A 27,085-nucleotide genomic window follows, 5' to 3' on the forward strand; every position below is an offset into this window, starting at 1 on the left:
CTGGAATATCATCTGTTGTTTTTTATTTTGGTTGCATCCTGGAGCTATTCTGTCCTTTTTTTTTTTTTATGTTTTGATATTGTCTGCTTAGGGACAGTCAGGAATTATTTTCTTTGTTTGTCGATTGAGATTTGTTCATTTTGTCCTGCTTTTCTTGTTTTATTTGGTTTTGTCTGAGCAGGCAAGCTGGGCATCGTACTTTGTTGCTTGCTAATCAGTGGGCAGAATACTTCTCACTACCTTGTCCAGGTGGGTAGGGCTGGTTGCTCAGCTATGGTGCAGTGGCAGGAGGGTGTCAACGGTGGGGGTGGGTCATTTGTGACATACTGGGGCTGATGAGGCAGGGCAGGGTCCAGTGGTCTGTGCAGTGCAGCTCAGGGTCATGGTGTTTGGCACACAGTGCAGATAAATAGGAGGGAAGGGAGAGGATGTGATGTGTGGAGCTAAATGGGTGAGAGAAAGAAGAGAGAGAAAGAGAAGCAAAAAAAAAAAAAAAAAAGGAAAGAAAGAAAAAGGGAAAAAAAGTAAATAAAATGGTGGTGTGGTAGGATTCAGTGTGTGTGGGGAAAGTCAGACCTGGTGAGGCTGTGTGCCGGTGTCTCTCTAGCTGAGTGGCTTGGCCTATCGAGAAGTGGTATGGGTGGTACATGGGGCTAGGTGGGCAGGAAAAGGAAAAGAAAGAAGGGAAAGAGAGAACAGAAACAACAACAACAAAACCAAAAACAACAACAACAAAAAAATATGGTGCTAGGGAAGCCAGCCATTGGGGGAGGGGCTGAATTTGGGGTGCTGGCAAGCTGATATCTCTCTCGCCAGGCAGTGTGGCACTGCCCTTCAGGAAGGAGCAGAGGACATGCAGGGTCTAGATGGAAGAGAGAAGAAAAAAGGAAGAAAGGGAAGGATAAATAAAAATTACAGGCAAACTTTCTGCAGGGCGCGGGTGTGGCCCCTCGCTAGCCCTTCTCTCCCAGTCCAGTCCCTGCTGGCTGCGCCCCAGCTGCCCTGGTGGGTGCAGACTGGTCCCCTGAGGCTGCCCCTGGGGCCCTCTGGGACTGGATTGAGGTTTTGAGTGCCTTTGAAAAGACCACCTGAGGAGGCAGGGCCAAGATGGCGGAGCAGTCAGATGCTTCCAATGATCCCTCCTAAATCAAAGACCCGAAAAAACAAGTGAAATGATTATATACATAGGACAAGCTAGGAGCCCTGAACATCAAAGGCAAAGTTAGGAAATCAGACTGAATGGCAGGGGGAGGGCGAGGTGGATCAGAAGCGGCAAGGAACTGCTGGACCCGACTCGGCGGGAACTGGTGCCCCTTAGGCACGATGCATCGGTGCAACTGTGGCAGGGCTGGTGGTAGCATTCAGGATGTGGTTTCCTCAGGGAGAGACATCGAGCTGCACAGCCTACTCATATCTCTGGAATCAGAAGAACAGGGCTCTTGGCAAAAGCTAAGTACTTGAATCTATCTTACCGTGCCCCCAGCCCCCAGGCCGGCTTCAGTGGCTGTCGATTTCCCTGGGCCTGAGATAGGTCCTGCTGCGCACCCTGTACCATTCTCCCAGCCTTGGAGAAGAAATAAATTAACAACTGGGGGAAAAGATAATCTGCCAGTTCCCCTACGTTGAGGAGTTCAGGACAGAAGCACCTCCTCCTGTCCAGGCACAAACAGTACATGGACATTGAATACCTTTCAACCCTGCATGGACCTGTGTGGGCCCATTTCAGGAGCTTAGGACCTTGTTGGCAGACTGCAACAGTGTATGGGCCTGTGATCTGACTTCAGCTGTTTCAGCTGTGCAGTGCAGAGGCAGGTTTTTAAAGTTTGACATCGCTTTGGCTATTAAACAGGGTCCTCATCTACCCACATCAGGGGCCTGAGGACTGGTGTCTCCACCCACATCACCTAGCCACCCGCGACAGGGGTCCAAGCATAAGTGGTACCTCCCAGTTCTTAAAACCAAAAGCATTGGGTGCCCATGGTCTGGCTGCAGAGCCCACCCACCTGTGTGCTTTAGGGAACAGGGATGCGCTTTCCTCACAGACACTTGGGGGATGGTTGTCAGCCCCTGCCTTGTTCAGACCATGACCCCCTGCTGCAACCAGATACCTGTGCCTCCACCAGTCACCCTCGTACCCCTCTAAGACTGTAGGACAGAGCCTGTACCACACACTTGGTGACCGACTACCTGGACACCTGAGCTGAATCCATACAAGAAAAGTGAATGGACTCCTAGGCTCATATACCTGGTAACAGCTCTAGCCATCTGGTGACAGGATGTTAGAGCTTCAAAGGTGCAAATAATCAAGCTAGCTCACTCAAGCAGCCTATTTTGGACATATCAAAACAAAACAAAGCAAGAAGATAGAATACAGTAAGCAAACATAAAATAAATTAATACAACAATTTATAGATGCCTTGGAGATAATAAACAACATCAAATCACATAAAGAAGCAGACCATGATCGCTTCAACAAGCTCTCAAAACAAAGAATCAAGGGCTCTTCTGGAGGCAGGTATCTTCCTGGAATTACCAGAGGTAGAATACGAAAGATTAATATACAGAACTCTTCAAGAGATCAGGAAGGAGATCAGGCAAAACGCAGAACAAGCTAAGGAACACAGAGATAAAGCAACTGAAAAAATTAAGAAGGTTATTCAAAAACATCCTGAAAAATTTAATAGGCTGCACAAATCCATAGAGAGACAGCAATCAGAAATTCAGAAGATTAACAATAAAATTTCAGAATCAGACAACTCAATAGACAGAGGAGCACAACTGAGGAAATGGAAGTCAGAATTCGTGAGATAGAAGATAAAATACTTGGCACTAATCAAAGAAAAATCAGATAAAAGAATTAAATGAAGAAAGCCTAAGAATCATGTGGGACTCTATCACGAGGAATAACCTACGAGTGATTGGAGTACCAGAATGGGGAAGGATACCAGAAAATACAGAGAGAACTGTTGAAGATTTGTTGGCAAAAAACTTCCCTGATATTGTGAAAGATGAGAAGATATCTATTCAAGATGTTCATCAAACACCACATAAGGTAGATCTCAAAAGAAAGTCACCAAGACATATTATAATCAAACTTGCCAAAACCAAAGATAAACAGAGAATTTTAAGACTGGCCTGGGGTAAACGAGAAGTTACCTACAAAGGCGAATCAATAATAATAAGTTCGGACTACTCGGCAGAAACCATGCAGGCAAGAAGGCAACGGGATGAGTTATATAAAGCACCAAAGGAAAAAACTGCCACCAAGAATCATATATCCAGCAAAACTGTCTCTCAAAAATGTAGGCAAAATTAGGACATTTCCAGGTAAACGGAAGTTTATGGAATTTGCAAAAACCAAACCAAAACTATAAGAAATACCAAAGGGAGTTCTCTGGCTAGAAAATCAATGATACCAGGTATCAACCTAAGACTAGAATACAGGACAGAGCAACCAGATAGCAACCCAGATAGGGAAATCACAAAAATAAATCAAGATAAAAAAATGCTCAACAGGGGCAGGGGTCTGGGGACCATGGTTTCAGGGGACATCTAAGTCAATTGGCATAATAAAATCTATTAAGAAAACATTCTGCATCCCCCTTTGAAGAGTGGTGTCTGGGGTCTTAAACGGTAGCAAGCAGCCATCTAAGATGCATCAATTGGTCTCAACACACCTGGATCAAAGGAGAATGAAGAACACCAAGGACACAGGCGATTACGAGCCCAAGAGACAGAAAGGGCCACATGAACCAGAGACTACATCATCCTGAGACCAGAAGAACTAGATGGTGCCTGGCTACAACCGATGGCTGCCCTGACAGGGAACACAGCAAAGAACCCCTGAGGGAGCAGGAGAGCAGTGGGATGCAGACCCCAGATTCTCATAAGACCAGACTTAATGGTCTGACTGAGACTAGAAGGACCCCAGTGGTCACGGCCCCCAGACCTTCTGTTGGCTCAGGACAGGAAGCATTTCGAAAGGCAACTCTTCAGACATGGATTGGACTGGACAATGGGTTGGAGAGGGATGCTGGTGAGGAGTGAGCTTCTTGGATCAGGTGGACACTTGAGACTATGTTGGCATCTCCTGCCTGGAGGGGAGATGAGAGGGTGAAGGGGGTTAGAAACTGGCAAAATGGACATGAAAAGAGAGAGTGGAGGGAGACAGCGGGCTGTCTCATTAGGGGGAGAGTAGTTGGGAGTGTGTAGCAAGGTGTATATGGGTTTTTGTGTGAGAGGCTGACTTGATTTGTAAACTTAAAGCACAATAAAAATTATTAAAAAAAAAAGCTCAAAACAGGGAAACAGCAATGTCATTGTGTAAAAGATGACAACATTAAATCAATAAAGACAGTAAAAAAATGTAGTCATAGATCTTTCATATGGAGAGGAAGTCAAGGCGATATAAAGAAACAAATGTTTGGGTTAAACTTAGAAAAATAGGGGTAAATATTAAGGTAACCAAAAAAGAGACTAACAATCCTGCACATCAAAATAAAACACAAGAAAAACGTAAAGACTTAGCAAAAACAAATGAACAACAACAAAAAAGAGAGAAGGGCAATATATAAAGAAAAACTCAGCACAAAAAATTAAGTGGAAAAAGAAACTGTCAACAACACACAAAAAAAGATATCAAAATGACAGCAGTAAACTCATACTTACACTGAATATAAATGGACTACATGCGCCAATAAAGGGACACAGAGTGGCAGAATGGATAAAAAAAACATGATCCATCTATATGCTGCCTACAAGAGACACACCTTAGACTTAAAGACACACACAAACTAAAACTCAAAGGATGGAAAAAATATATCAAGCAAACAATCAAAAAAGAGCAGGAGTGGCAGTATTAATTTCTGACAAAATAGACTGTAAGGTAAAATCCACGACAAAGGATAAGGAAGGGCACTATATAATGATTAAAGGGACAATATACCAGGAGGATATAACCATATTAAATATTTACGCACCCAACGACACTGCTTCAAGATACATAAAACAAACTCTAACAGCATTGAAAAGTGAGATAGACAGTTCCACAATAATAGTAGGAGACTTCAACACACCACTTTCAGTGAAGGACAGAACATCCAGATAGGAGTTCAGTAGAGACACAGAAGATCTAAATGCCACAGTCAAACAACTTGACCTCATAGACATATACAGAACACTCCACACAGCAGCAGCCAAGTATACTTTCTTGTCCATCACACATGGAACATTCTCTAGAATAGACCACATATTAGATCATAAAGCTAGCCTTATGAGAATCCAAAACACTGAAATATTACAAAGCATCTTCTCTGACCATAAAGCCATAAAAGTAGAAATCAATAAGAGAAAAAGCAGGGAAAAGAAATCAAACACTTGGAAACTGAACAGTACCCTGCTCAAAAACGACTGTGTTATAGAAAACACTAAGTATGGAATAAAGAAATTCATAGAATCCGTGAGAATGGAAACACTTCCTTTTAGAACCTTTGGGACACAGCTAAAGCAGTGTTCAGAGGCCAATTTATAGCGATAAGTTGACACATCCAAAAAGAAGAAAGGGCCAAAATCAAAGAATTATCCCTACAACTTGAATGACTAGAAAGAGAGCAACAAAAGAACCCTCAGGCATCAGAAGAAAGCAAATAATAAAAATTAGGGCAGAATTAAATGAAATAGAGAACAGAAAATCAATTGAAAGAGTAAAGAAGACCAAAAGCTGGTTCTTTGAAAAAATTAACAAAATCAATAAACCACTGGCCAAGCTGACAAAAGAGAAACAGGAGAGGAAGCAAATAACCCAAATAAGAAATGAGATGGGTGATGTCACAGCAGAACCAACTGATATTAAAAGAATCATAACAGAATGATATGAAATATTGTACTCTAACAAATTTGAAAACTAAAAGACATGGACAAATTTCTAGAAACACACTACCTACCTGAACTAACACAAACAGAGGTAGAACTAAATAAACCCATAATCAAAGAAGAGATTGAAAAGGTAATTAAAAAACTCCCAACAAAAAAAAGCCCTGGCCCTGATGGCTTCACTGGAGACTTCTACCAAACTTTCAGAGGAGAGTTAACACCACCACTACTAAAGGAATTTCAGAGCATAGAAAAGGATGGAATACTCCCAAATTCATTCTATGAAGCCAGCATATCCCTGATACCAAAACCAGGTAAAGACACCACAAAAAAAGAAAATTATAGACCTATATCCCTCATAAAAAAAAATATCCCTCATAGATGTGAAAATTCTCAACAAAATAGCCAATAGAATTCAACAACATATAAAAAAAAAAAAAATCACCATGAGCAAGTGGGATTCATACCAGGTATGCAGGGATGGTTCAACATTAGAAAAACAATCAATGTAATCCATCATATAACTAAAACAAAAGACAAGAACCCCACGATCTTGTCAATAGATACAGAAAAGGCATTTGAAAAAGTGTAACACCCATTCATGATAAAAACTCTCAGCAAAATAGGAATAGAAGGAAAATTCCTCAACATAAGAAAGGGCATTTATACAAAGCCAAAAGCCAACATCATCCTAAATGGAGAGAGTCTGAAAGTGTTCCCCTTGAGAATGGGAACCAGACAAGGATGCCCTTTATCACCACCCTTATTCAACATTGTGTTGGAGGTCTTAGCCAGAGCAGTTAGGGTAGATAAAGAAATAAAGGGCCCCCAAACTGGTAAGGAAGAAGTCAAAGTATCTCTCTTTGCAGATGACATGATCTTATATGCAGAAAGCCCTAACGAATCCTCAAGGAAACTACTGGAACTAATAGAAGAGTTCAGCAGAGCATCAGCATACAAGATAAACATACAAAAATCAGTTGGATTCCTCTACACCGACAAAGAGAATGTCGAAGAGAAAGTCATCAAATCAATACCATTTATAGTAGCCCCCAAGAAGATAAAATAAATCTAACCAGAGACGTAAAGGACCTATACAAAGAAAAGTACAAGACACTACTGAAAGAAACCAAAAGAGACCTACATAAGTGGAAAAACATAACTTGTTCACGGATAGGAAGACTCAACATTGCAAAAATGTGTATTCTACCCAAAGCAATCTATAGATACAATGGAATTCTGATCCAAATTCCAATGACTTTTTTTTTAAATAATTTTTATTGTGCTTTAAGTGAAAGTTTACAAATCAAGTCAGTCTGTCACATATAAACTTATATACACCTTACTACATATTCCCATTTACTCTCCCCCAATGAGTCAGCCTGCTCCCTCCTTCCAGTCTCTCCCTTTGTGACCGTTTTGCCCGTTTCTAACCCTCTCTACCCTCCCATCTCCCCTCCAGACAGGAGATGCCAACACAGTCTCAAGTGTCCACCCGATACAAGTAGCTCACCCTTGATCAGCATCTCTCTCCAACCCATTGTCCAGTCCCTTCCATGTCTGATGAGTTGTCTTCAGGAATGGTTCCTGTCCTGGGCCAACAGAAGGTTTGGGGACCATGACCACTGGGATTCTTCTAGTCTCAGTCAGACCATTAAGTCTGGTCTTTTTATGAGAATTTGGGGTCTGCATCCCACTGTTCTCCTGCTCCCTCAGGGGTTCTCTGTTGTGCTCCCTGTGAGGGCAGTCATCGGTTCTGGCTGGGCACCATCTAGATCTTCTGGTCTCAGGATGATGTAAGTCTCTAGTTCAAGTGGCCCTTTCTGTCTCTTGGGCTCATAGTTATCGTGTGACCTTGGTGTTCTTCATTCTCCTTTGATCCGGGTGGGTTGAGACCAATTGATGCATCTTAGATGGCCACTTGTTAGCATTTAAGACCCCAGATGCCACACTTCAAAGTGGGATGCAGAATGTTTTCTTAATAGAATTTATTTTGCCAATTTACTTAGAAGTCCCCTTAAGCCATAGTCCCCAAACCCCTGCCCTTGCTCCGCTGACCTTTGAAGCATTCAGTTTATCCCAGAAACTTCTTTGCTCTTGGTCCAGTCAAGCTGACCTTCCCTGTATTGAGTATTGTCCTTCCCTTCACCTAAAGTAGTTCTTGTCTACTATCTAATCAGTAAATAACCCTCTCCCACCCTCCCTCCCTCCCCCCTCTCGTAACTACAAACGATCCAGCAATCCCACTCCTTGGAATATATCCTGGAGAAATAAGAGCCTTTACATGAACAGATATATACACACCCATGTTCACTGCAGCACTGTTTACAATAGCAAAAAGATGGAAGCAACCAAGGTTCCCATCAATGGATGAATGGATAAACTATGGTATATTCACACAATGGAGTACTACCCACCAGTAAAGAAGAATGATGAATCTGTGAAACATAACAAGGAGGAATCTGGAAGGCATTATGCTGAGTGAAATTAGTCAAGAGGATAAATATTTTATGAGACCACTATTATAAGAACTCAAGAAATAGTTTAAATACAGAAGAAAATATTCTTTGATGGTTACGAGGGTGGGGAAGGAGGGAGGGAGAGGGGTATTTATTAATTAGATAGTAGACAAGAACTATTTTAGGTGAAGGAAAAGACAACACACAACACAAGAGAGGTCAGCACAGCTGGACTAAACCAAAAGCAAAAAGTTTCCTGAGTACAACAAAATGCTTTGAAGGCCAGTGTAGCAGGGATAGGGGTCTGGGGACCATGGTTTCAGGGGACATCTAGTTTAATTGGGATAACAAAACATATTAAGAACACATTCTTCATCCCTCTTTGGTGAGTGGCATCTGGCGTCTTAAACGCTAGCAAGCAGCCATCTAAGATGCATCAATTGGTCTCAACCCACCTAGAGCAAAGGAGGATGAAGAACACCAAAGACACTAGGTAATTACGAGCCCAGGAGACAGAAAGGGCCACATAAACCAGAGACTACATTAGCCTGAGACCAAAAGAACTACGTGGTGCATGGCTACAACTGATGACTGCCCTGACAGGGAACACAACAGAGAATCCCTGAAGGAGCAGGAGAACAGTAAAAAGACCAGACTTAATGGTCTGACTGAGACTAGAAGGACCCTGAAGCATGATCCTCAGACCTTCTGTTAGCCCGACTGGAACAATCCCCAAAGCCAACTCTTCCGACAGGGATTGGACTGGACTATAAGACAGAAAATGATTCTGGTGAGGAGTGAACTTCTTGGCTTAAGTAGACATATGAGACTATGTGGGCAGCTCCTGTCTGGAGGGGAGATGAGAAGGCAGAGGGGGACAGGAGTTGGCTGAATGGACACGGGGAATACAGGGTGGAGAGGAGGAGTATACTGTCTCATTAGGGGGAGAGCAACAAGGAGTACGTAGCAAGGTGTATATAAATTTTTTTATGAGAGACAGACTTGATTTGTAAACTTTTACTTAAAGCACAATAAATAAATAAATAAAATAAAAATCATGGTGCTTAGGGAGCTGGCCCTTGGAAGCAGTGCACACCCAGGGAGGCCATACGCTAGAGGCTGTCTAGCTGAGTGGTACAGCACAGCCTTTTGAGAAGAGGGGTTGAAGGGGCAGTACACAGGGCTGGGTGGGTGGGAGGAGGGAAAGGAAGGAGGAGAGAGGCAGAGAGAAGGGACAACAACAACAACAAAAAACAAAAGAAAAACAAACAAAATGGTGCTGAGGGAGCCTGCTGGTAGGGTGGCACAGGCCTGGGGAGGCAGCGTTCTGGTGGCTGGCTAGGTGAGTGGTATGGCACAGCTCATCAAGAATGAGCGGGGATGGCACATGGGGCTCGGTGGGTGGTTGAAAGGAAAGAAAGGAGAGATAGAGAAGAAACATAAAAAACCCATAACACAAAAACAAACAAAATGGCACTGAAGGAGCCGGCCAGTGCGGGTGAGGCAGACCTGGCAGCGATGAGCTTCTGTCTCTCCAGCCAAGAGACCGTGGCTGTTGCAAAGTGGCATATGCCTTGTAGAGGGAAAGAGAGTGGGGCATGGGAAAGCGTGTATCCCTGGTTACCTGGTGCTCTGTCTCCTCTTGAGAGCTCTGTGAAGTTGCCTTCCTGTACTCCTTGTCCACTGTTTTTGGTGGCTGAGGTCCAAGATGGCAAATCCATGCTGTGTTAGCTAGTAGGCGACCTCCACTCTGTAGCTTTCCTCATTCTTTGTCAGTTTCTTATTCCATTAGGTGCTTGATCGAGTTCTTTATCCCCTCATTTGTCGCTTAGGGTTCCAGGATTGACATTTTTATCTGTTTTACTTAGTTTTTCAGGTCTTTGCTATTGAGGGACAGCATGGTGCTTTTGTCATGTTGACTCCGCCTCCACTGGAGGGTTTTAAAGTGAAGCAGTGATATCCCTTAGGTAGCAAGGGATGAGATTTATATACACTATCTCATTCCACATTTATAACAACTCTATGAACAGTAGTAATGGCTAATGTTTATATACCAAACCAAAAACAACCCTCTGCTGTCAAGTTGATTCCGACTTATAGCAACCCTGTGGGACAGAGTGGAACTGCCCCATAGGGTTTCCAAGGCTTTTTTACATATTTACAGGTGCAGACGACCACATCTTTCTCCTAAGAAATGGCTGGTGGGTACGAACTGCTGACCTCTTGGTTAGCAGCCAAATGTTTAGCCACTGCGCCACCAGGGTCCTTCATGGTTATATAGCACTGTTCTAAGTACTTTTCATGTATTAGCTAATTTAATCCTCTCAACAACCCTGTGGAGCAGTGACTATTATCCCCATTTGATATATAAGGAGATTGAGGTGCAGAGAGATTAAATGTCTTGTTTAAGTTCATAGTGGTGAAGTCAGGCTATCTGACTCTTAACCACAGTGTTTTACTGCCTCTCTCTGAGGGAAATATTCTTATATAGAACCAAGAGGGTAAGTAACAGTCTCAGACACACACAGTGGGGAGAGTGTATGGCAGAGTTGCTTTCTTTGTTGTTGTTAGCTACTGTTGAGTCACTGCTGACTCATGGTGACCCTAGACCTTTGTGATTCATAGAGTTTCATTGGCAGATTTTCGAAAGTAGATTTCCTAGCCTTTATAAAATCCAGCTCCTCAGCATGGCTTCCAGGCACCTAACCTAGTTCTTCCAGGTACCCACCTGTTCCTCACCTCTGTGCCTCTGCTCTCAGTGTTCTCTCTGCCTGGGACAGCCTTCCCCAGGATCATGGCTGGGAAGCCTTTGCTGATGGTCTAAGGCTAGGTTAGGTGCCTCTCCTCTCTATTTCCACAGTCCCCTGAGTTTACCACCATTAGCATTTATCCACTTATTCATGGCCAGCGTGTACTCAGTGCCCATGCAGTTAAATATTCTTAATTTAAAAACATTGTAAACTTTTTTATTTTGAAGTAATTTCATATTTAAGTTACCAAAATAGCACAAACAATTCCTGAATACTTTTTACCTAGTTTTCCAAGTGCTAGTGTCTTACCACATTTGTGTTCCTATTGCCCATCCATCCATCCATCCCTCCCTCCCTCCATCTATAATCCATACATCATTCATCTATCATTTATCTATCCATCCATCTAACTACATATATAGAATACCTCCTTCATAGAGAGGCAGTGCAATATTGTGGTTGACAGCCAGACAGCCTGACTTCACCGCTAACTCTGAACTTACCAAGTTAATTAATCTCTGTGCACATCAGTCTCCTCATATGTCAAATGGGGATAATAGTCACTACCCCTATAGGGTTGTTGTGAGGAGTAAATAAGGTAATAGATGAAAAATACTTAGAACAGTACCTTGGGACAAAAAAATTGCTATATAATGTGAGCTGTTACTGTCATTCATAGGAACACATTAGCTAGCATCCTCTTTCTCTCTCTCTACCATTTGAGAGTAGGCTGCAGACATGGTGTCCCTGTACTCCTAAATACCTCAGTGTGTGTTTCCCATAAACAGGACGTTCTCTTACATGCCTACAATAAAGACAAAAACAACAACACAAAAAAACCAATTGCTATGGAGTGAATTCTGACTCTTGGCGACCCCACCATGTGTGCAGAATAGAACTGTGCTCCACAGGGTTTTTTCATGGCTGATTTTTTGGAAATAGATCACTAGGACTTTTTTCCAAGGCACCTATGGGTGGACTCAATCCTGCCAAGTTTCAGTTAGCAGTCAAGTATGCTAACCATTTGCATCATCGAGGGACTCCACATATCCCCAGTATAATTATTGAAGTCAAGAAGTTCACTGATACAGAAATCTATAGATCTTATTCAGATTTATCCAATTGTCCTTATAGGAAAAAAAAAATCCAGTGCAAGGTACAATCCAGGATCACATGTTGCATTTGTTTCTTTAGTCTCTTTTAGTATGGAACACTTCTTTAGTCTTTGTCTTTTATGACATTGCCATTTTTGAAGCATATGGGGCCTGCTCTTTTGCAGAATGTCCCTTAGTTTGGGTTTGTTGGATATTTCTTCACAATTACATTCAGGTTATGCATTTTTGGTGGGGATTCTGCTGAGGCAATACTGGATCCTCATGTATTCTCAGTGCATCGCTTCATGAGGTACCTGATAGCCAGTTAAATATCTTGAGTGTCGTCCCTGGTGTTTGCCTCCCCAACAGGCTGGGAATTCCTGAAGGGCACTAGCCCACCTTCATTTTCTTCAGCTCTCCTGATAACCTTCTCTCAAATCTCTTTGTAGCTTCTTTGGTTTCTACGATGCAAATGAGACGGTCTTAGAGATGGAGGAACAACTGGTGAGCCTCCCGGGATTGTGTCCTCTCTCTGCATGTAGTGTCGTACCTCATTCTGACAACCTTCCTGTCACTGACCCCTGATCTCAAGGGTTCACCCTGTGGGAAGGGGGCCTGGCACACCAGTCATCACCCACTTTGTCTCTTTGTGTCTTTCTTCCATGCTTCCATGACCTTTCACCCACCTTGAAGGTTTATCTGCGGGACTCTTTTGGGCTGAAGACACTCTTGGCCCGGGGGGCCATAGTGAGGTGTCCGATGGCTGGGATCCCCCACACGGCTTGGCATTCCAACCGCACCCTTTATGAGACCTGCATCGAACCATGGCTCTCCTGAGGACATCTGCAGGGGTCCCCCAGGAACCCCCCAGCCCAGAGACCCAGTGGCGGCCTTGGAAAGCTGACATCAGGCTCCGGTGTGCCTGTGACCACCTCATTGCTCCCACACTGGCCCCCTACAACCAGGGTTCCCAGAACCCCAGCTCCTCCATGAATGACAAATCCTGGTTTCCCCTCCCCCCATGTCGTCTCATTTGGGGGCTTCCCTATGCTCTCCCTTTCTCCCAAGGCCGAGGTTGGGAAGTGGGAAACCAGGTTTTTAACCTGTGGCTGCTCCTGCTGCTGCTGCTCCTCTGTATCTGGCTGTACAGGAGGGGAACTCAGCCCCTGCCCACCACGCGGGTCTCCTTCCAGGCCACTCAGGACATTTTTAGCTTCTCTTCTCCCCATGTCCCCTTTTCCTCTGAATGCCCCAGTTGTTAGCCCTCCCAACCCCCAGGAAGGACTGCCCCTAAGAGTGGGCTTCTGAGGCTCCCCTATGGGGACAGTTCCGTTCTTGAAGCGTCAGTGTTGGGGAATATCTGTGGCCTGCGAGGCCCATCTCAGGTTTGGGATCCCCCAGTCCCTATGTTCAGTGTTGGGGTACCCCGTGGGAGCCTAGTTTCTCTGAGGCCCCACCCCCTCTTTTAGCTACCCTTGAATGGGGTGTTTCTCCTGTATTTATGGAAATAAAGTTCCATTTCCTCACGGTAGCTTGGCTCATTTCCAGGTGAGGGGAACCTGGCTCCCCAAGAAGGGTGGGGATGGAGAGCCTGAGGCCTGGGTACCCGGATGCTTGGTCTGGGGTGGGGACCCCACTGGTGTTTCCGTTCTCTCAATGCCCATTCTGTGTGGGTTCCTGATTCTCTGCGGGTTCTTTCCTGCTGAGGACAATTCTTTTCCTGTCCCAGCCTAAGACTGGGGGGCTGAGCCAGAGGCTCCAGTGGTCTGGGCCCCAGCTGTGTGGGGTGGAATGTGCCTGCCGCCCCCAGGCTAGACGAGGGGGCTGAGGGTCAGGGTGGGCATTTGTTGCGCCCCTTCTCGACCTTTGTAGGCCAGAGTTGGGTGAGGGGATGGACAATGAGCCTCCTCTTCCCTGAAAGAAGGAATTTTGGCTGAGACAATAGGGCCCTGTCTGCTCTGGTATGGGGGGTGGTGGCTAACTCAACCCTGTGCCCCCCCGCCCCAAGCCCTAGCAAATGTCATCAAGAGATGGGGGGCAATTCTCCCCTTGGTGCCTTGGGCTGCCCCCCTTGCCCAATTGCCCCTTTGTGACGACTTGCCCTTTTTTCTTTCCTCAGCTGTTCTTGCTTCTTCTCCCATGACCTGACCCCGCATTGTTCCCTCAGCTCTGTCTCCCTCTCTGCCCCCCTCAGTTCTCCCCTAGTCTGGGCTGAAGGTGAGGGTGGGGAGAGTGCACTGGTGGTGGTATAGATCCAGTTGCTTCTGCTGATTTGGAGGGGGATTCAAAAATAGGGGACCTCAGAGGGTTGGGAAGAAACTTCTAGGGTGCCCTTTGCTGGGATGAGGGGAGTGGTACTTGGACTCCTCTGAGCTGACCAGGCTAGAGCTAAGGAGGAGGCTTGTGGGAGGGGGCAGAGGTGGGAGGACTCTGTCTGGCCCGTCCCCTCCTCCTGCCCAGCTGCCCAGCCTGCCCACCAGTCTGAGTTTCAGCTGCAGAGGCTGGTCTGCCTGAAGTCTCTGGGGAGAGAGAAGCCAGGTGGGAATGGGGAGAGGGGAGGGAAGGTGGGAAATGCCAATGGGAGGGAGTGCTGGTCACTCAGACAGGACCCTAGGGTGGATGTGAGTTGAGGGGTGTTGCCTGAGTGAAGGGTGTAGGTATGTGTCCAGGATGTATGTGATGGTGTGGAGTGTGAGGGTAGTAAAAATATATGTAAGGTGTGGAATTTCCAGGTAGGTGGGTTTGTTTGTAAGGTGTGAGGGGGCCTAGAGAATGGTGAAGAGGAAATGGTGTATATCTGGGGTTTTGAGGTATGAAGATTAAGGGCAGGTTTGAGATAGGAGGGTTTGTGTACAGGCCAGGCTTGGCTAGGTTGGAGGGATGGTGGAAGGCGTGTGTAAGGTGTGAGCCTGCGTGGATGATGTTGCATGAATCATGCTGTGCTAAAGGAAGGGGGTTACTGGTTGAATGTACATGCAGGTGTAGACATTCCTGGTGGCTAGTACCAGTGTGTAAGAGTGAATTTCCTGAGCACCTTAGGAGGGCACCAGCAGACTGCTCTTGGTGGAACTGGGCCTGAAGAAGTTAGGAGAGGAAAGGGCCTCCATTAACCTCTTCCTGACTACAGCCCACAGAGTCTGGTGTCAAGGAGAATCATGGGGTCCAGGATTGAGCTGTGCACTCTCTTAAGCGGACTCTCATTCCTCCTGCTACCGTTGCCAGGCGAGGGGGCCAAGGGTGGATCCCTCAAAGAGAGGTGACAACAGAGGGGGCAGGGCTGGGGGTGAGGCAGGCACCGAGCATTCTCCTGGGGGTGAAAGTTTAGAATGGGGGTGAGGGGCACTCACTGTCACCAAGAGGGAAGTCGGGGGCCTCAGTGGAGCCTTGAGAGAAGTGGGGCTCTGCAAGGCCTGGCCCACTCAATGTCTCCCAACTCCTCCGGCATGGGTACAGTCATGGTGTCTGCTCCAAGCAGACGCTGATGGTTCCGCTCCGCTACAATGAGTCCTACAGCCAACCCACATACAAACCCTACCTGACCCTGTGCACCGGGCGGCGTGTCTGCAGCACCTACAGGTGAGGGATGGGGAGGTGGGACTCTGGGGGTCTCTCAGGAGGGACTGACTGGGAACCGCATCCCAGTGTCCTGAGCTGGTGCTGTGTTCTAGGACTGTGTACCACGTAGCGTGGAGGGAAGTGAGGAGGGAGGTGCAGCAGACCCACACCGTGTGCTGCCAGGGCTGGAAGAAGCGGCACCCAGGGGCACTCACCTGTGAAGGTGAGGCTGGGTCTTCTCAGGCCTTGGGGGAGGCCCGCCCTGCGGGGCTGGGATCATCAGTCAGGGTCTGTCACTCTTCTTCCTCTCCCTGCAGCCATATGCACCAAACCCTGCCAGAATGGAGGCATCTGTGTGCAGCCGGATCAGTGCGAGTGTGCCCCTGGCTGGGGGGGGAAGCACTGTCACGTGGGTGCGTCTACTTGCCTCCCTGCCCCCTACTGTGGCACTGGGTGCCTGGCCCTGCCCCATCCCTTCAGCCAACCTCTTGTCCCTAACTAGATGTGGATGAATGCAGGACCAGCGTCACTCTTTGCTCACACCACTGCCTCAACACAGTGGGCAGCTTCACCTGCAGCTGCCCCCATGGCCTGGGGCTGGGCCCAGATGGGCACACCTGTGCGAAGGGCTCTCAGGAGCCCCCAACCAGTACCAGCATCCTCAGCGTGGCCAGTGAGTGGTGGGGGTAGGGGCCACAGGGCGGGCCCAGGGTTAGCAGTGGGGCCCCAGCAGTGGTGATGCTCTTTGTCTTAGTTCGTGAGGTGGAACATGATGAGCATACCTTAAGGCAGGAGATTAGGGAGCTTCGAGGGCGCCTGGAGCAGCTGGAGCAGGTGAGCAGAGGTGCCCGGGGCCCTTGGGACACAATGGCCCAGCCCCAACCTCCTGAGGTATCTCTTTCTTGGCAGTGGGCAGGCCAGGCCGGGGCCTGGGTCAGAGCTGTGCTGCCTGTGCCGCCTGAAGAGCTACAGCCTCAACAGGTGGCTGAGCTGTGGGGCCGGGGCGACAGGATCGACTCTCTCAGTGACCAGGTGCTGCTGCTGGAGGAGAAGCTAGGCACCTGTGAGTCCTCCCCCACTTCTTCCCCACCAGGGACCTTAGAGACTCCCCCCCATCTCCGGCTTCCTCTTTTCCCAGAATCCCTCCCCAACACTCTCTCCCCACACCTTCCTGGATACATCTGCTTCACCACCCCTCTCTTCCTGGGAGTCTGGCCTAAGCCCAGTGGTTCTGGCTAATTGTTGGGTGACAGTGTCAGTCTCTCCAGCACCACTGCCCCACTCCGGACTGGCGGCAGCCCCCACAGGCCACAGCCAATGTTTTGTTTCTATCTCCTTGTCATTAACCAGGCTCCTGTGAGGACAACAGCCTGGGCCCTGGCCTCAACCGCTGATAAGGAACCTCTGCAGCAGCCCCGCCCCCTAATTTATACAGAAACTGAACCCCTCAATATTCTGTGGTTAGCTCGCTGGGGAGCTGTAGATAATGCTGTCTGGTCACCTAGGAGCAAAGAAAAGTGCGGCAAGCTGAGGAATAATGGGGGAAGCAACTTGCCTCGCCCCGCTCGTGTCTTCGACCCCTAACAAACACAGCCAGAAAGTGCCCAGATCTCTCTCTCTCTTTATTCTTGGTTTCTTGCTATTAACCAGATAATTAATAAAAACCAGTCACACAAAACCGTGTCCCACCCTCTCCTTTTGCTCCGAGCCCACCTCCCTGATTGTGGGCACGTGTCTGGGGTGGGTGGCAGGGTGTGGTTAATGCCACACCAAGGAAATGAAAACTGACCCAGAGAGGGAAAGCCTCAAAAGAAAGAGAAATAAATTAAAAAGCCCTCCTATCCCCTCCAGCCAGGGCTCAGTTTCTTCCCCAACTCTCCAGGGAGCAGAAGTGAGTGCAGCACCTGATGTCTGCCTCTTCCTCTTGTGTCTGGTTGGAATAGTACCGTGAGGCTGCAGGGGGCTGGGTGGGTCCAGGATCACTGAAGAACTGTACCACGGTGATAGGGCAGGGCGGGGTGGGAGGGATGGGGGTGGGGGGAGCGTGTGCATCCAGAAGTGTACGTGACCCTAGGCATCTGGGCAAAGGCCAGGATGAGACCTCTGAGTTACAAGAGTCCAGCCCCCACTGACAGGAGGCTCCAAGGGGTGGTGGTGAGGATGAGCCTGGGAGGATTGTTCCAGGAGCAGTTGGAAGTAACAGCTTCCAGCCACAGGGTGAGGAGTCCTCCTCACAAACAGATGAGTCCATTGAATTCATGGACTTGGGGTGTAAGGGATCTGTTCCATAGAGTGGATGAGTCCACTGACCAATGTGGAGTGGAGAGGGAGAGAAGACCACAAAGGAAGAGTGTCCGCTGGGGACAGGATGGAATGTTCACCACCCTTGTGTAGGCTGAGCCACTCGAGATGGGAGGAGGCAACTGTTCCACAGACAAGATGGCAGGAGGTGGGGTCAGAGTAGAGACTGCACCAAGGCAAGAGAGCCCACGGGTGGGGCTGGGAAGGGGCAGGGAACGGCACTGTATCCACTTTCACTTCAGAAGTTGAAGATTCCAAAGAGATGAACAGGTGGGGGGGGGGGGTGGAATGAGAAAAAGGGCTGGTCCCCACTGCAGGGCCCACTGGGTTGGTAGGTGTGGGGAGGAAGGTAGGGTAGGTGCAAGGGGAGCTCACAGCTGGGCCTCGGCCACCACCCCAGGCTTCTTCAGATAGTCACCACCACCCCGGCCATCGGTGGAGATTTCTCGGAAAACTGTGAGCATGGAGTGCCGGACTCTGTCAGCCAGCGCTGGGACGTCATCTGGTATCAGGCCTTCTGTGGGCACTGGGGGCAGCACTCGTACTTGACATCGCCCTGGGAGTGGGGAGGAAAACTGTCATGGCCTGTCCATCTAGGCCTCTGCCTCTAGGTGGGGCCAGCCTCCTCCTAAGCTCTCCTGCTACTCCCTCCTCAGATTTTCAGTTCTCTCCCAGGGACAACCACCCTGTTTGCCAGCGGCCACCCATTCTCTAAGGCCCCACTGCACAAAGCCTTCCCAAGACCCCAGTCCAGACACCTCCTCAGCATGCCTCCAGCCCCGACTGTCTGGATTTACTTACTGCAGTGTGTTATTCATCATTGCTTTGCATACATCTTGTTTTTCCCACTAGGTAACAACCCCTCTCGGAGGGACCAAGTATTACCCATCTAGCAGGGAAATTTTACACATGGTGAGTGCTGAATACAAAGTTACAAAAGAGATCTGTTCCTAAGTCTGTCTTTAAGTTGAATTTGAGAGTAAGTCGGAACAGGTACATATTGTTCTTATTTAGCATCAGTCAAATGTAGTATATATTTCACCTTTTTATGCATATAAAAGAGCTCTGGTGGTAAAGTGGTTAAGAACTCGGCTGTTAACCAAAAAGGTTGGCAGTTCAAATTTACCAGCTGCTCCTTGGAAACCCTATGGGGCATTTCTACTCTGTTCTACAGGATTGCTGGGAGTCGAAATCGATTTGACAGCAATCATTATGGGATGCATATAAAACACTTCCAAACTGCATAACGTTTTCATGAGCATCACAAGGTACTGCATGTGTTCGTTATTATGAACCATTGTATTTAAGTCCAGTTTTTAACATAATGGGTTTTATGGCAGTCTGTTCTTAAGTACTCGTTGTCTCTAAGTTGGATGTTCATAACCCGGCAACCGCCTGAATACTTTCTTAATGATGTGGGGTAAGACTAGCTGATCCCACGGACTCCTTGCAGCTCTGACATTCCACACTGACGGGTCCTCATGTCTGATGGGAATGTCCCCCAAGCCTCTCCCATGGCCTTTCTGGCACTCCCCACCCAGCGCTGCCCAGAGCCCTCACCGGAGGTGAAGCGGCGCTCCTTCTTGCAGTAGAAGTCTTGGTAGGAGGACATGACTATGGGGACAATGGGAACCTGGTAGAGGGGAAAAGGGGATCAGCCCGCAGCATCCTTCTGAGACCCTCATGGTAAGCCTCTGGCCAGAGGAGAAGGGATGGTGGGGTGCTGGGGAGCTTAGCAGCAGGAAGCAGGCGTAGTAGTCACCTGGGCCTGGACTGCAAGGTGGAAGGCGCCACGTTTGAAGGGCAGCATAGAACCGTTGTGGTTTCTTGTTCCCTCAGGAAAAACCCAGACCCGCACCTGGGGGAAGGAAAGGGTCAAGGAAGACACACATGTATGGAAGGGTCAGAAAGTGGGTGTGATGCTATGATGGAACCTCTGAGGCCCCTTTGGCCCTGCATATCAGTTTATTGACAAGTGTTCTACTCCACAGCCCCCGAACTCCCATTTCCCCAGTGTGACTCACATCCTGGGTAAGCAGGGTCTGGGCCACCTCAGACATGACATTGATGGCATCCCCTGTGCGCTTCCGGTCGATGAAGATGACTCCTGCCAGCCAGCAGGCCAGCCCAGCAGAGCCAGCCCACAGCAGCTCGCGCTTGGCAATGGGCACACAGCGGCTAGGCAGGACCTCCATCATTCCTTGAGCAGAGGTGGGGTGGGGGTGACGATCAGGGTGGAGACAGAGTATCATAGGAGGCAGCAACCTCACCCAGGTCATCACCCACATTTCTAGGGACTGGAGATAAAAGGAAGAGAGGCACTGGGGCAGGGCAGGAAGCCCCAAGTGGAGCAAAGAGTAAAGGTACATATACCCTGCCTATAAGGTTCATTCTACCTTAGGGAAAGAACGCTTGGGAGGGAATGAGGAGGAAGATCCCAAAGGAGGGGAATTAAGGACTTCCAAGGCAGAGAATTCTGGGGAAGGTTCTGGAAGGAAGGACATGGCTGGGTGAAGTGTGCCCTGTGGAGGGGTCTCACCAAGTAGGTCAAGGGAGCTCTGGTGATTGGAGACGACGACGTAGGGCTGTGACGGAGGGAAGTGGTGGGCCCCTCGCACCTCCACCCGGATTCCATACAGGTATTTGATGTGGAGCAGCATCAGACGCAAGATCCTGTGGGGTTATAGCAAGGGGTTCCAGTGGGATCCACTGATGACCTGCCTGCCTCAGCCCCTCTTGCCCCTCTGTTTTTCTGGGCATCTTTGCAGCCCTCTCCTCATTTCTTGTCCCTGGCCTCTCAGCCTCTCCCACACGCCCCATGCCCTCCCCATTCACTGCTCACTCCCGATCCTTAGGGTCCCTCATCACCCGCCTCCTCTGCCCCCCTCACTTCATGTTCTCGACATTGCGTCCTCGCACGGCACACACAGGGATGGCGAGCACAGCCAGGAAGAGGATCCAGCCGTTGTAGAAGCCCATCTTGAAGAAGTACTTGGCACTGGGGCTGCAGAACCACAGGGCGGGCAGCAGAAAGAGCAGCAACAGGAAGAGCAGCAGCAACACTGTCCATGCCCCTGGCCACAGCTCCATTCTGGCCGCCTGCAGGGAACAGGGCAAGGGACAGTGGGCCTGGTTCCTGGAGGGGAGCCAGGTAGGCAAGGCAAGGCACAGAAGGTAGGGTGGGGGACTATGAGGACAAGGGCCAGGGCTCCCACTGGACACTGAAACATTCTCAGGTAGCCTCTCCAGGATGGAGGCAGTGGGGATAGGGACCTCAGGACTGTTCCTTGCAGGCCCCAGATATAGACAGACAAGAGACATGAGACATGGACGTTACAATTCACAAATATGATAATAAAAGGACAAGAAAAATAATGATAGCTAACACGTGTAGCTGGTAAGAGTCTTATAACGGTCTGTACCTGCACTGCCCAACATGGTAGCTATCAGCCACTTGAAATGTGGCTAGTCCAAATTGAGATGTGCTCTGTCGAATATGTACCAGATTTCAAAAACTTAGAATGAAAAGCAGAATGTCCAATATCCCACTAATAATTTTTTATATTGATTACATGTTTTTTGAAATGATAATCTTTTGGCTATACTGGGTTAAATAACACATACCATCAAAATGAATTTCATCCGTTTCTTTTTCCCTTTTTAAATGTGCCTACTAGAAAACTAAGAATTACATACGTGGCTTGCATTATAGTTCTGCTGGACAGTGCTGGTCTATACGCTATGTTAAACTCTTAAGTATGATCCACACAATAATCTATGAGGTACTATTATTATTTACATCTTATAGGAAATAAACCTACAGAGATTAAATGACTTATCTATAGTCATATAGCTCATAAGAGGCACTTGTTAAACATAAGCAGTTCGTACCGAGTGGTTATGCTGCCACCTGTATGTATACCCTACATACATGTATACACAGCATATAGCAGATACAGTGGTAGTGACAGAACACCCACAGACACACACCAAGGGCTAACTGGCAAGAATAAAGGCTCACGTCACTAATGCAGACACTCACACACACACAAATTTACAAACACACCCAGTAACAGATAACAACCAACCAACCCACTGCCATTGAGTCAATTCCGACTCAAGGTGACCCCACAGAGTTTCCAAGGCTGGATGTAAATCTCTACAGAAGCAGACTGCCACATCTTTCTCCCGAGGAGCTGCTGGTGGTTTTGAATTACTGACCTTTCAGTTAGCAGTCAATCGCTTTAGCCACTGCAACACCAGGGCTCCTCAGTGACAAATAAGTAATGTAAATGCTTACCTAGAAAAATCCCTCTCCACCCAGGCAGCCTCCCCCACTCCCATCCCCAGATAAACCTATGGACACAATATACTGGGAGCTGCTACATACAAAGACAGGCAAGCAAATCCTACCACCCTCTTCCGTCTCTTTCAACAACCTGGAGGCAACTTGGTCAGGCAGGTACAGTATGAAAAGGTACAGTGTAAAAGGCCTCACCAAGTGGAGAGAGAGCAGGGAATGAAAGGAGCATCACACCACCTGCCCCAGAAGAGGAAAAGGGTCAGGAGGAAGAGGCCCAGGCACATAGCACCTGCCTTCTAGTTCTAGTTCTTCCCCCTTCCTCCACTCTGCTCACTGCTGGGGGCAGGGTATCACTCTCACAAAAAGGGTATTCAGGCTAATACCTGTCATTCTCCCATTAAGGCCACAGGCACTTCATTCCGATGATAGGAGGGCTGTACTCAAAGGTAGGCCCTTTGCCAAGGGCGAAGGTTAACAAGCAACAGAGGAAACACGAGTTCTGCCAGCTCTAAAAGGGGTAGTTACACAGTGTAACTTTTATGAGCTGCTCCATCTCTGCTGCCCCTGCCAGTTCGGACCAGATTAAATTCTCCCCTGGACCCTGAACTATTTGCAGTAGGCTCCTCTTTTCCCTCTAATCCCTCTTTCACATGGCAACCACAGAGTTTTCTGTAGCCAAATCTAAGCATTTCCCTGTCTTGCCTAAAAGCCCTTTTGACAAGGGCCTTACATCTTCGGCCACATGCCCACAAATGCCATTCTTGCTCCAGACAAACCGATTTACTTCAGTTCCTCAGACACACAACTTGCTTTCATGTTCCTGTGCCTTGAACATGCTGTTCCCTTTGGCTGGAATGTGCTTCCCCCTCTTCTTCATCTGCCTCACACAGATCAGTGTCACTTTTTAGAGGACTTCTTGAACCTTCCAGGCCTGTGCTTTTATTACACTTTTATTTTGATCAGTGATTTTCAAAGTGCCGTATCAGAATCACCAGGGAATGTTGGAAGTGCAAATTCTTGGACCTCACCCCAGACCTACTGAATCAGAAATTCTGGGCATTGGGCCCAGCAATCTGTGTTTCAACAAGCTCTCCAGGTGAGCCTGATATGCACACAAGTTTGAGGACCACTGATCTTGACACCACACTAACTGTTCACTAGCATTTTCATTTCCTTCCCTCAGCTGTAAGCAGCTTGAGGACAGGGACTACCTTATCTCCAATGCCCCAGACAGGAGGTAGAGTTAACACTTAATGAACATTTGCTGAAAGGATTATAAGGTTGTACCCACACAACCACAATTAATGAGAAGATAGTTCTAATCATGAATCAGATGGCTACACCTCTCAAGGAATATTAACCAAGAAAACAATGAAGACGCCAAGTCTAATAGTAAGCTATTGTGAATACACACAAACAATATATGGGCATGATAAAGGCAGAGTGGTAACAATCATGAAGATGAAAAATGTCAGCTCACACGCAAGAGAAACAGAACAGGGGCCTGCATGTCACAGTGGAAAAGAACATGCTGCTGCCATCGAATGTATGCCAACAGTGCAAGAGTGGGGTGACTGACGATATTCACAAATGCAGACGATGTGGGGGTCGCAGCAGCACCAATGAGTCCCACGGACACAGACAGTACACAGCCACTGTCGAGATAATGTGAATAAAGAGACACAGGCCAGGGAGGTCAGCCAAGTAAGAAATATGGGATGGTTCTTTGGGGACTGGAGACCCAGTTACCTTTCTCCTAATACTTTCCACTTAATATGTGATACTGAGTCACTGATCCTCTCAGGAGAGATGTCCAAGGATTGAGAAACACACGGGAGTGCCAAATGGGTTAAGAAACAAACGGCTCACAAAATATACTGCCAATAAAACTATTAAATAAATAGTATCTGTAACCAGAAGCACACACACTATCTCATTCTACGTAAGTGTGTCCTGAGGAGAAACACGCACGTGCATGGTGTGAAAACATGCACAGCAAACAGGCCAATCCAATCAACCTGAGTGTGCACTAGTCAGCTAAACCATGGGATTCCACGCATGAAGATTCTGGCATGGACCATGGACATGTGAGTCAAGACAAAATAAGGTATAACCTTTACCCGCTAAAGTAGACATGCAAAAACAAAAACATGCCAGTACCATGAAACCGTACAGAAGGTGCGATATATGAAAACACACATACAAGGGGTAGGTACTTCGACATGTCAAAACTGGATGGGAGACATGGGACCCAAAATATGAGAATGAATAATTGCCGAGGGAAAATAACACATCACTTCTCCACAGCGCATGGACAACTGAGGCACATGCAAGCCATTAAGCATGTCAAAGGCACACAGGCTCAATGCAGAAAACACAGCCCACACAAGGCATCTGTGTCAGTAAACGTTAGCACAGTGTTGAAGGCCACTGTGAAACAAGAAGGCCTGTGCCTGGAGGGAAAAGAGAGAGGTGTCTGAGGACATTCCTAGGAAGCAAATTCTGCTGGGGGGAAGGATGGCAATAACTGCCTTCTTCCCTCCCCCTCCCCCTTCAAGAGTCATGTGGGGCCAAAAACCAGGAAGAGGTTTTGGGGAAGGTGTAGGGAATGCCCTTTTCAGAATTTCCTGCCGACACCCCCAGTCCTCAATTGACAGGGTCTTCATCTCTCCTCCCTCCCCTGTCTGTTCCACCCTTCCTCCCTGTCAGGCCCCCTCTCCTCTCCCCAGTCGGCCCTCCCAGACCCAATCTCTCCCCATCCCCTCATCCACATCCCTTTCAGCACCCTCCTCCCTCCTCCTCCCGTCCCTTTCCCGCCCCCACCTCAGTGGGGTGGGGGGCCTGGAGGGCTGGCCCCCTCCCCAGCCAGGCTGCGGCAGCGGTGGTGGCGGCTGGCTGTGTCTCTGCCTCTGTCGGGGTGTCGGTGCCAAGGGGGCGACGGGATTGGGGGGTGTCCTAGCCCCGGCCGATGGAGGGGAGGTGGGAGTGGGAGGCTGGGCCCATAGCGGTACGAATGATGGGGTGTTGTACCCCAAGCTCCCTCCCTGCTCTCTCTCTCTAAGGGCTGGGGCTGCTGCTGCTGCTGCTGCTATTCCCCCCTACCCCTCCCGAACGCCCGCTGGCTTCCGGGGCTGGCCAGGAAGTAGGGGAGGTGATGGGCGAGCTGTTTCGCCAATCATTCCCAGGGACCCTCCTCTCATCCTCCAGCCTCCCCTTGCTAGCTCCTCCCGACAAGAGCTCAGCTGGGCTCAGCCCCTGCCCCTCTCTGGGTCCAGGTGCTTGTCTTTTTTTCTCCGTCCTCCTTTCAGCACGCACAGCTCTGGATCTCTTGGCGCTGTGTTCCTTCCTCAGCTCATTCCTTCTCCTCATTCTCCATCAGCTCTCCACTTGCTGCCACTTTTACTTGGTTGGTCTCTTTCTGGTTTCTCCCTTTCTCCTTAACTCCCACATCTGTTGCTTATTCTCTCCAGCTCCACCTCATCTCTAAGACCCCCTTTCCTGTCCTCGATTCCGTTTCAAACATGCCAGGCGTTGAGTTCTTTACCTCTTTTGTCTCCAGGGTTCCATCTCCCCTCACCTCAGCCTCCGGCCCTATGGTGTGGTCTGGTCTTTTTGCCCCTCCCCCCATTATCTCCCAGCAGACCAGTTCCCTCCCCCACCCTCTCTGGACTTAAAGCTAAGGAATATTCTCTAGCCCTCTTCTCTCCCCTTTCCCTTCCACGCTGTTTTATGAAGTGATTTTTCTTTACTAGTTCCTTCCTTCCTACCAGCCTCATTACTCAAGCTGAGCCAACCCTGCCCACCACAACATAGAATGTGACTGCATCTTTTCTTCCAATGTGTTCCTTGAAAGAAAAAAAAAAGTGGGTAAGAATGCTGATTGCTCTGGGGTGAGCAAGCCTCCTTATCTAGCTCCCTCTCCAACCCTGCTCCCCTCTTCCCCATACCCCTTTACCAGGATCATTCCATCACTCCTCCTTCCTAGTCTCCACCTCTCCCTCTTAATTCCTTTTTCCTATACGACCTCAGGCCTCCAGAACCCTCACCTACCGTCTGCTAGGCATTTCCCAACTTCTCACCTCACCCCATTCGATTCACGTGGGACCTTTTATCAGGGTGTTGCTGAACAGCTTTCAGCCAGCGTTTCCCTTCAGCCAGTGTCTGCCTCCCGCCCCCAGACACACCTTTTCCTTGAATGAGTTTACACGCACTGGGGATGCAGATGTAAAGAACATTGGCAGTGGGAGGACTGTTACCTAGTTCTCCTCCTTGGGCCAGAGTTACGGTCACTGACTGTAGGAAAGCCCCAAACTCTTAGGAAAGACCTAAGCTCTGAAGCAGCTTGCCCAAATACTAGGGCTCCAGGCCAGGAGGAAGACCCCAGTTCTACGAGACTTAAGGAAGGGCGGGCCTAACCCCATTCCGCCGCGGTTCACCTAAAAGGGGCGGGCCTTGCCATCTACGCCCACTCACAAAGGAGTGGAGCCAGACGTTCTCTGCTTTTAGGTTTAAAATGGAGTCGAAGTCAACTCTATTGTATCCTGTGTGTCACATTAAAAAGGGGATGGCCTTTAGCTCAGCACTGGTCTGTAAATCACCTAAAGAGGGGCAAGCTGAACCGCCCAGCCGAGGGAGATTGGTTAACACCAACACCGCAGATCGATGCTCCCACCATCCAAACCCAGTTCTGCTTAGCGGACCCAAATTCTGCTCTCTACGTAGGAGGCCGCAGCCATTTTGAACCCTGCAACC

At 48.3% G+C, this 27,085-nt stretch overlaps 2 protein-coding genes across 11 annotated transcripts in view; one reads left to right on the top strand and one right to left on the bottom strand.

The window, feature by feature from the left end:
• LOC100666318 (lysosomal thioesterase PPT2) overlaps nucleotides 1-17,256 on the top strand; it is a 29,395-nt gene extending 12,139 nt beyond the window's left edge. For 4 of the 10 annotated variants that reach the window (XM_064284048.1, XM_064284039.1, XM_064284035.1 and 1 more), the window contains 6 exons: nucleotides 12,624-12,678; nucleotides 15,650-15,750; nucleotides 15,843-15,952; nucleotides 16,047-16,142; nucleotides 16,232-16,402; nucleotides 16,484-17,256. In XM_064284048.1, the coding sequence (XP_064140118.1) occupies nucleotides 12,624-12,678; nucleotides 15,650-15,750; nucleotides 15,843-15,952; nucleotides 16,047-16,142; nucleotides 16,232-16,402; nucleotides 16,484-16,968 (1,018 nt within the window). In that variant the 3' untranslated portion in view covers nucleotides 16,969-17,256. Of the gene's footprint in view, nucleotides 1-12,623; nucleotides 12,679-12,867; nucleotides 13,012-15,329; nucleotides 15,431-15,627; nucleotides 15,751-15,842; nucleotides 15,953-16,046; nucleotides 16,143-16,231; nucleotides 16,403-16,483 lie in introns of those variants that run through there. The other 6 variants (XM_064284076.1, XM_003422255.4, XM_064284068.1 and 3 more) reach the window with 5 other exon arrangements.
• A 74-nt stretch (nucleotides 17,257-17,330) lies between these two features.
• On the bottom strand, nucleotides 17,331-25,963 carry AGPAT1 (1-acylglycerol-3-phosphate O-acyltransferase 1). Its single transcript, XM_003422253.4, has 7 exons — nucleotides 25,157-25,963; nucleotides 20,921-21,129; nucleotides 20,570-20,703; nucleotides 20,055-20,230; nucleotides 19,793-19,888; nucleotides 19,591-19,663; nucleotides 17,331-18,586 (listed from the first exon to the last, which is right to left on the bottom strand). Exons 2-7 carry the CDS (start codon nucleotides 21,118-21,120, stop codon nucleotides 18,402-18,404), a joined length of 864 nt encoding a protein of 287 aa, XP_003422301.1. The 5' UTR covers nucleotides 21,121-21,129; nucleotides 25,157-25,963; the 3' UTR covers nucleotides 17,331-18,401.
• Between the last annotated feature and the right edge of the window lie 1,122 nt (nucleotides 25,964-27,085).

The sequence above is a fragment of the Loxodonta africana genome, chromosome 1 (assembly GCF_030014295.1).
Source record: "Loxodonta africana isolate mLoxAfr1 chromosome 1, mLoxAfr1.hap2, whole genome shotgun sequence".
Taxonomy (NCBI): domain Eukaryota; kingdom Metazoa; phylum Chordata; class Mammalia; order Proboscidea; family Elephantidae; genus Loxodonta; species Loxodonta africana.

Excerpts from the sequence above, each read along its gene's own strand:
- AGPAT1 (XM_003422253.4), bottom strand. The coding sequence starts at position 21,120 with ATGGAGCTGTGGCCAGGGGCATGGACAGTGTTGCTGCTGCTCTTCCTG. Across the intron at positions 20,704-20,920 it reads CGCAATGTCGAGAACATGAA|GATCTTGCGTCTGATGCTGC; the intron begins GTGAGGGGGGCA and ends ATAACCCCACAG. Across the intron at positions 18,587-19,590 it reads GGAGCGCCGCTTCACCTCCG|GGCGATGTCAAGTACGAGTG; the intron begins GTGAGGGCTCTG and ends CCCCACTCCCAG.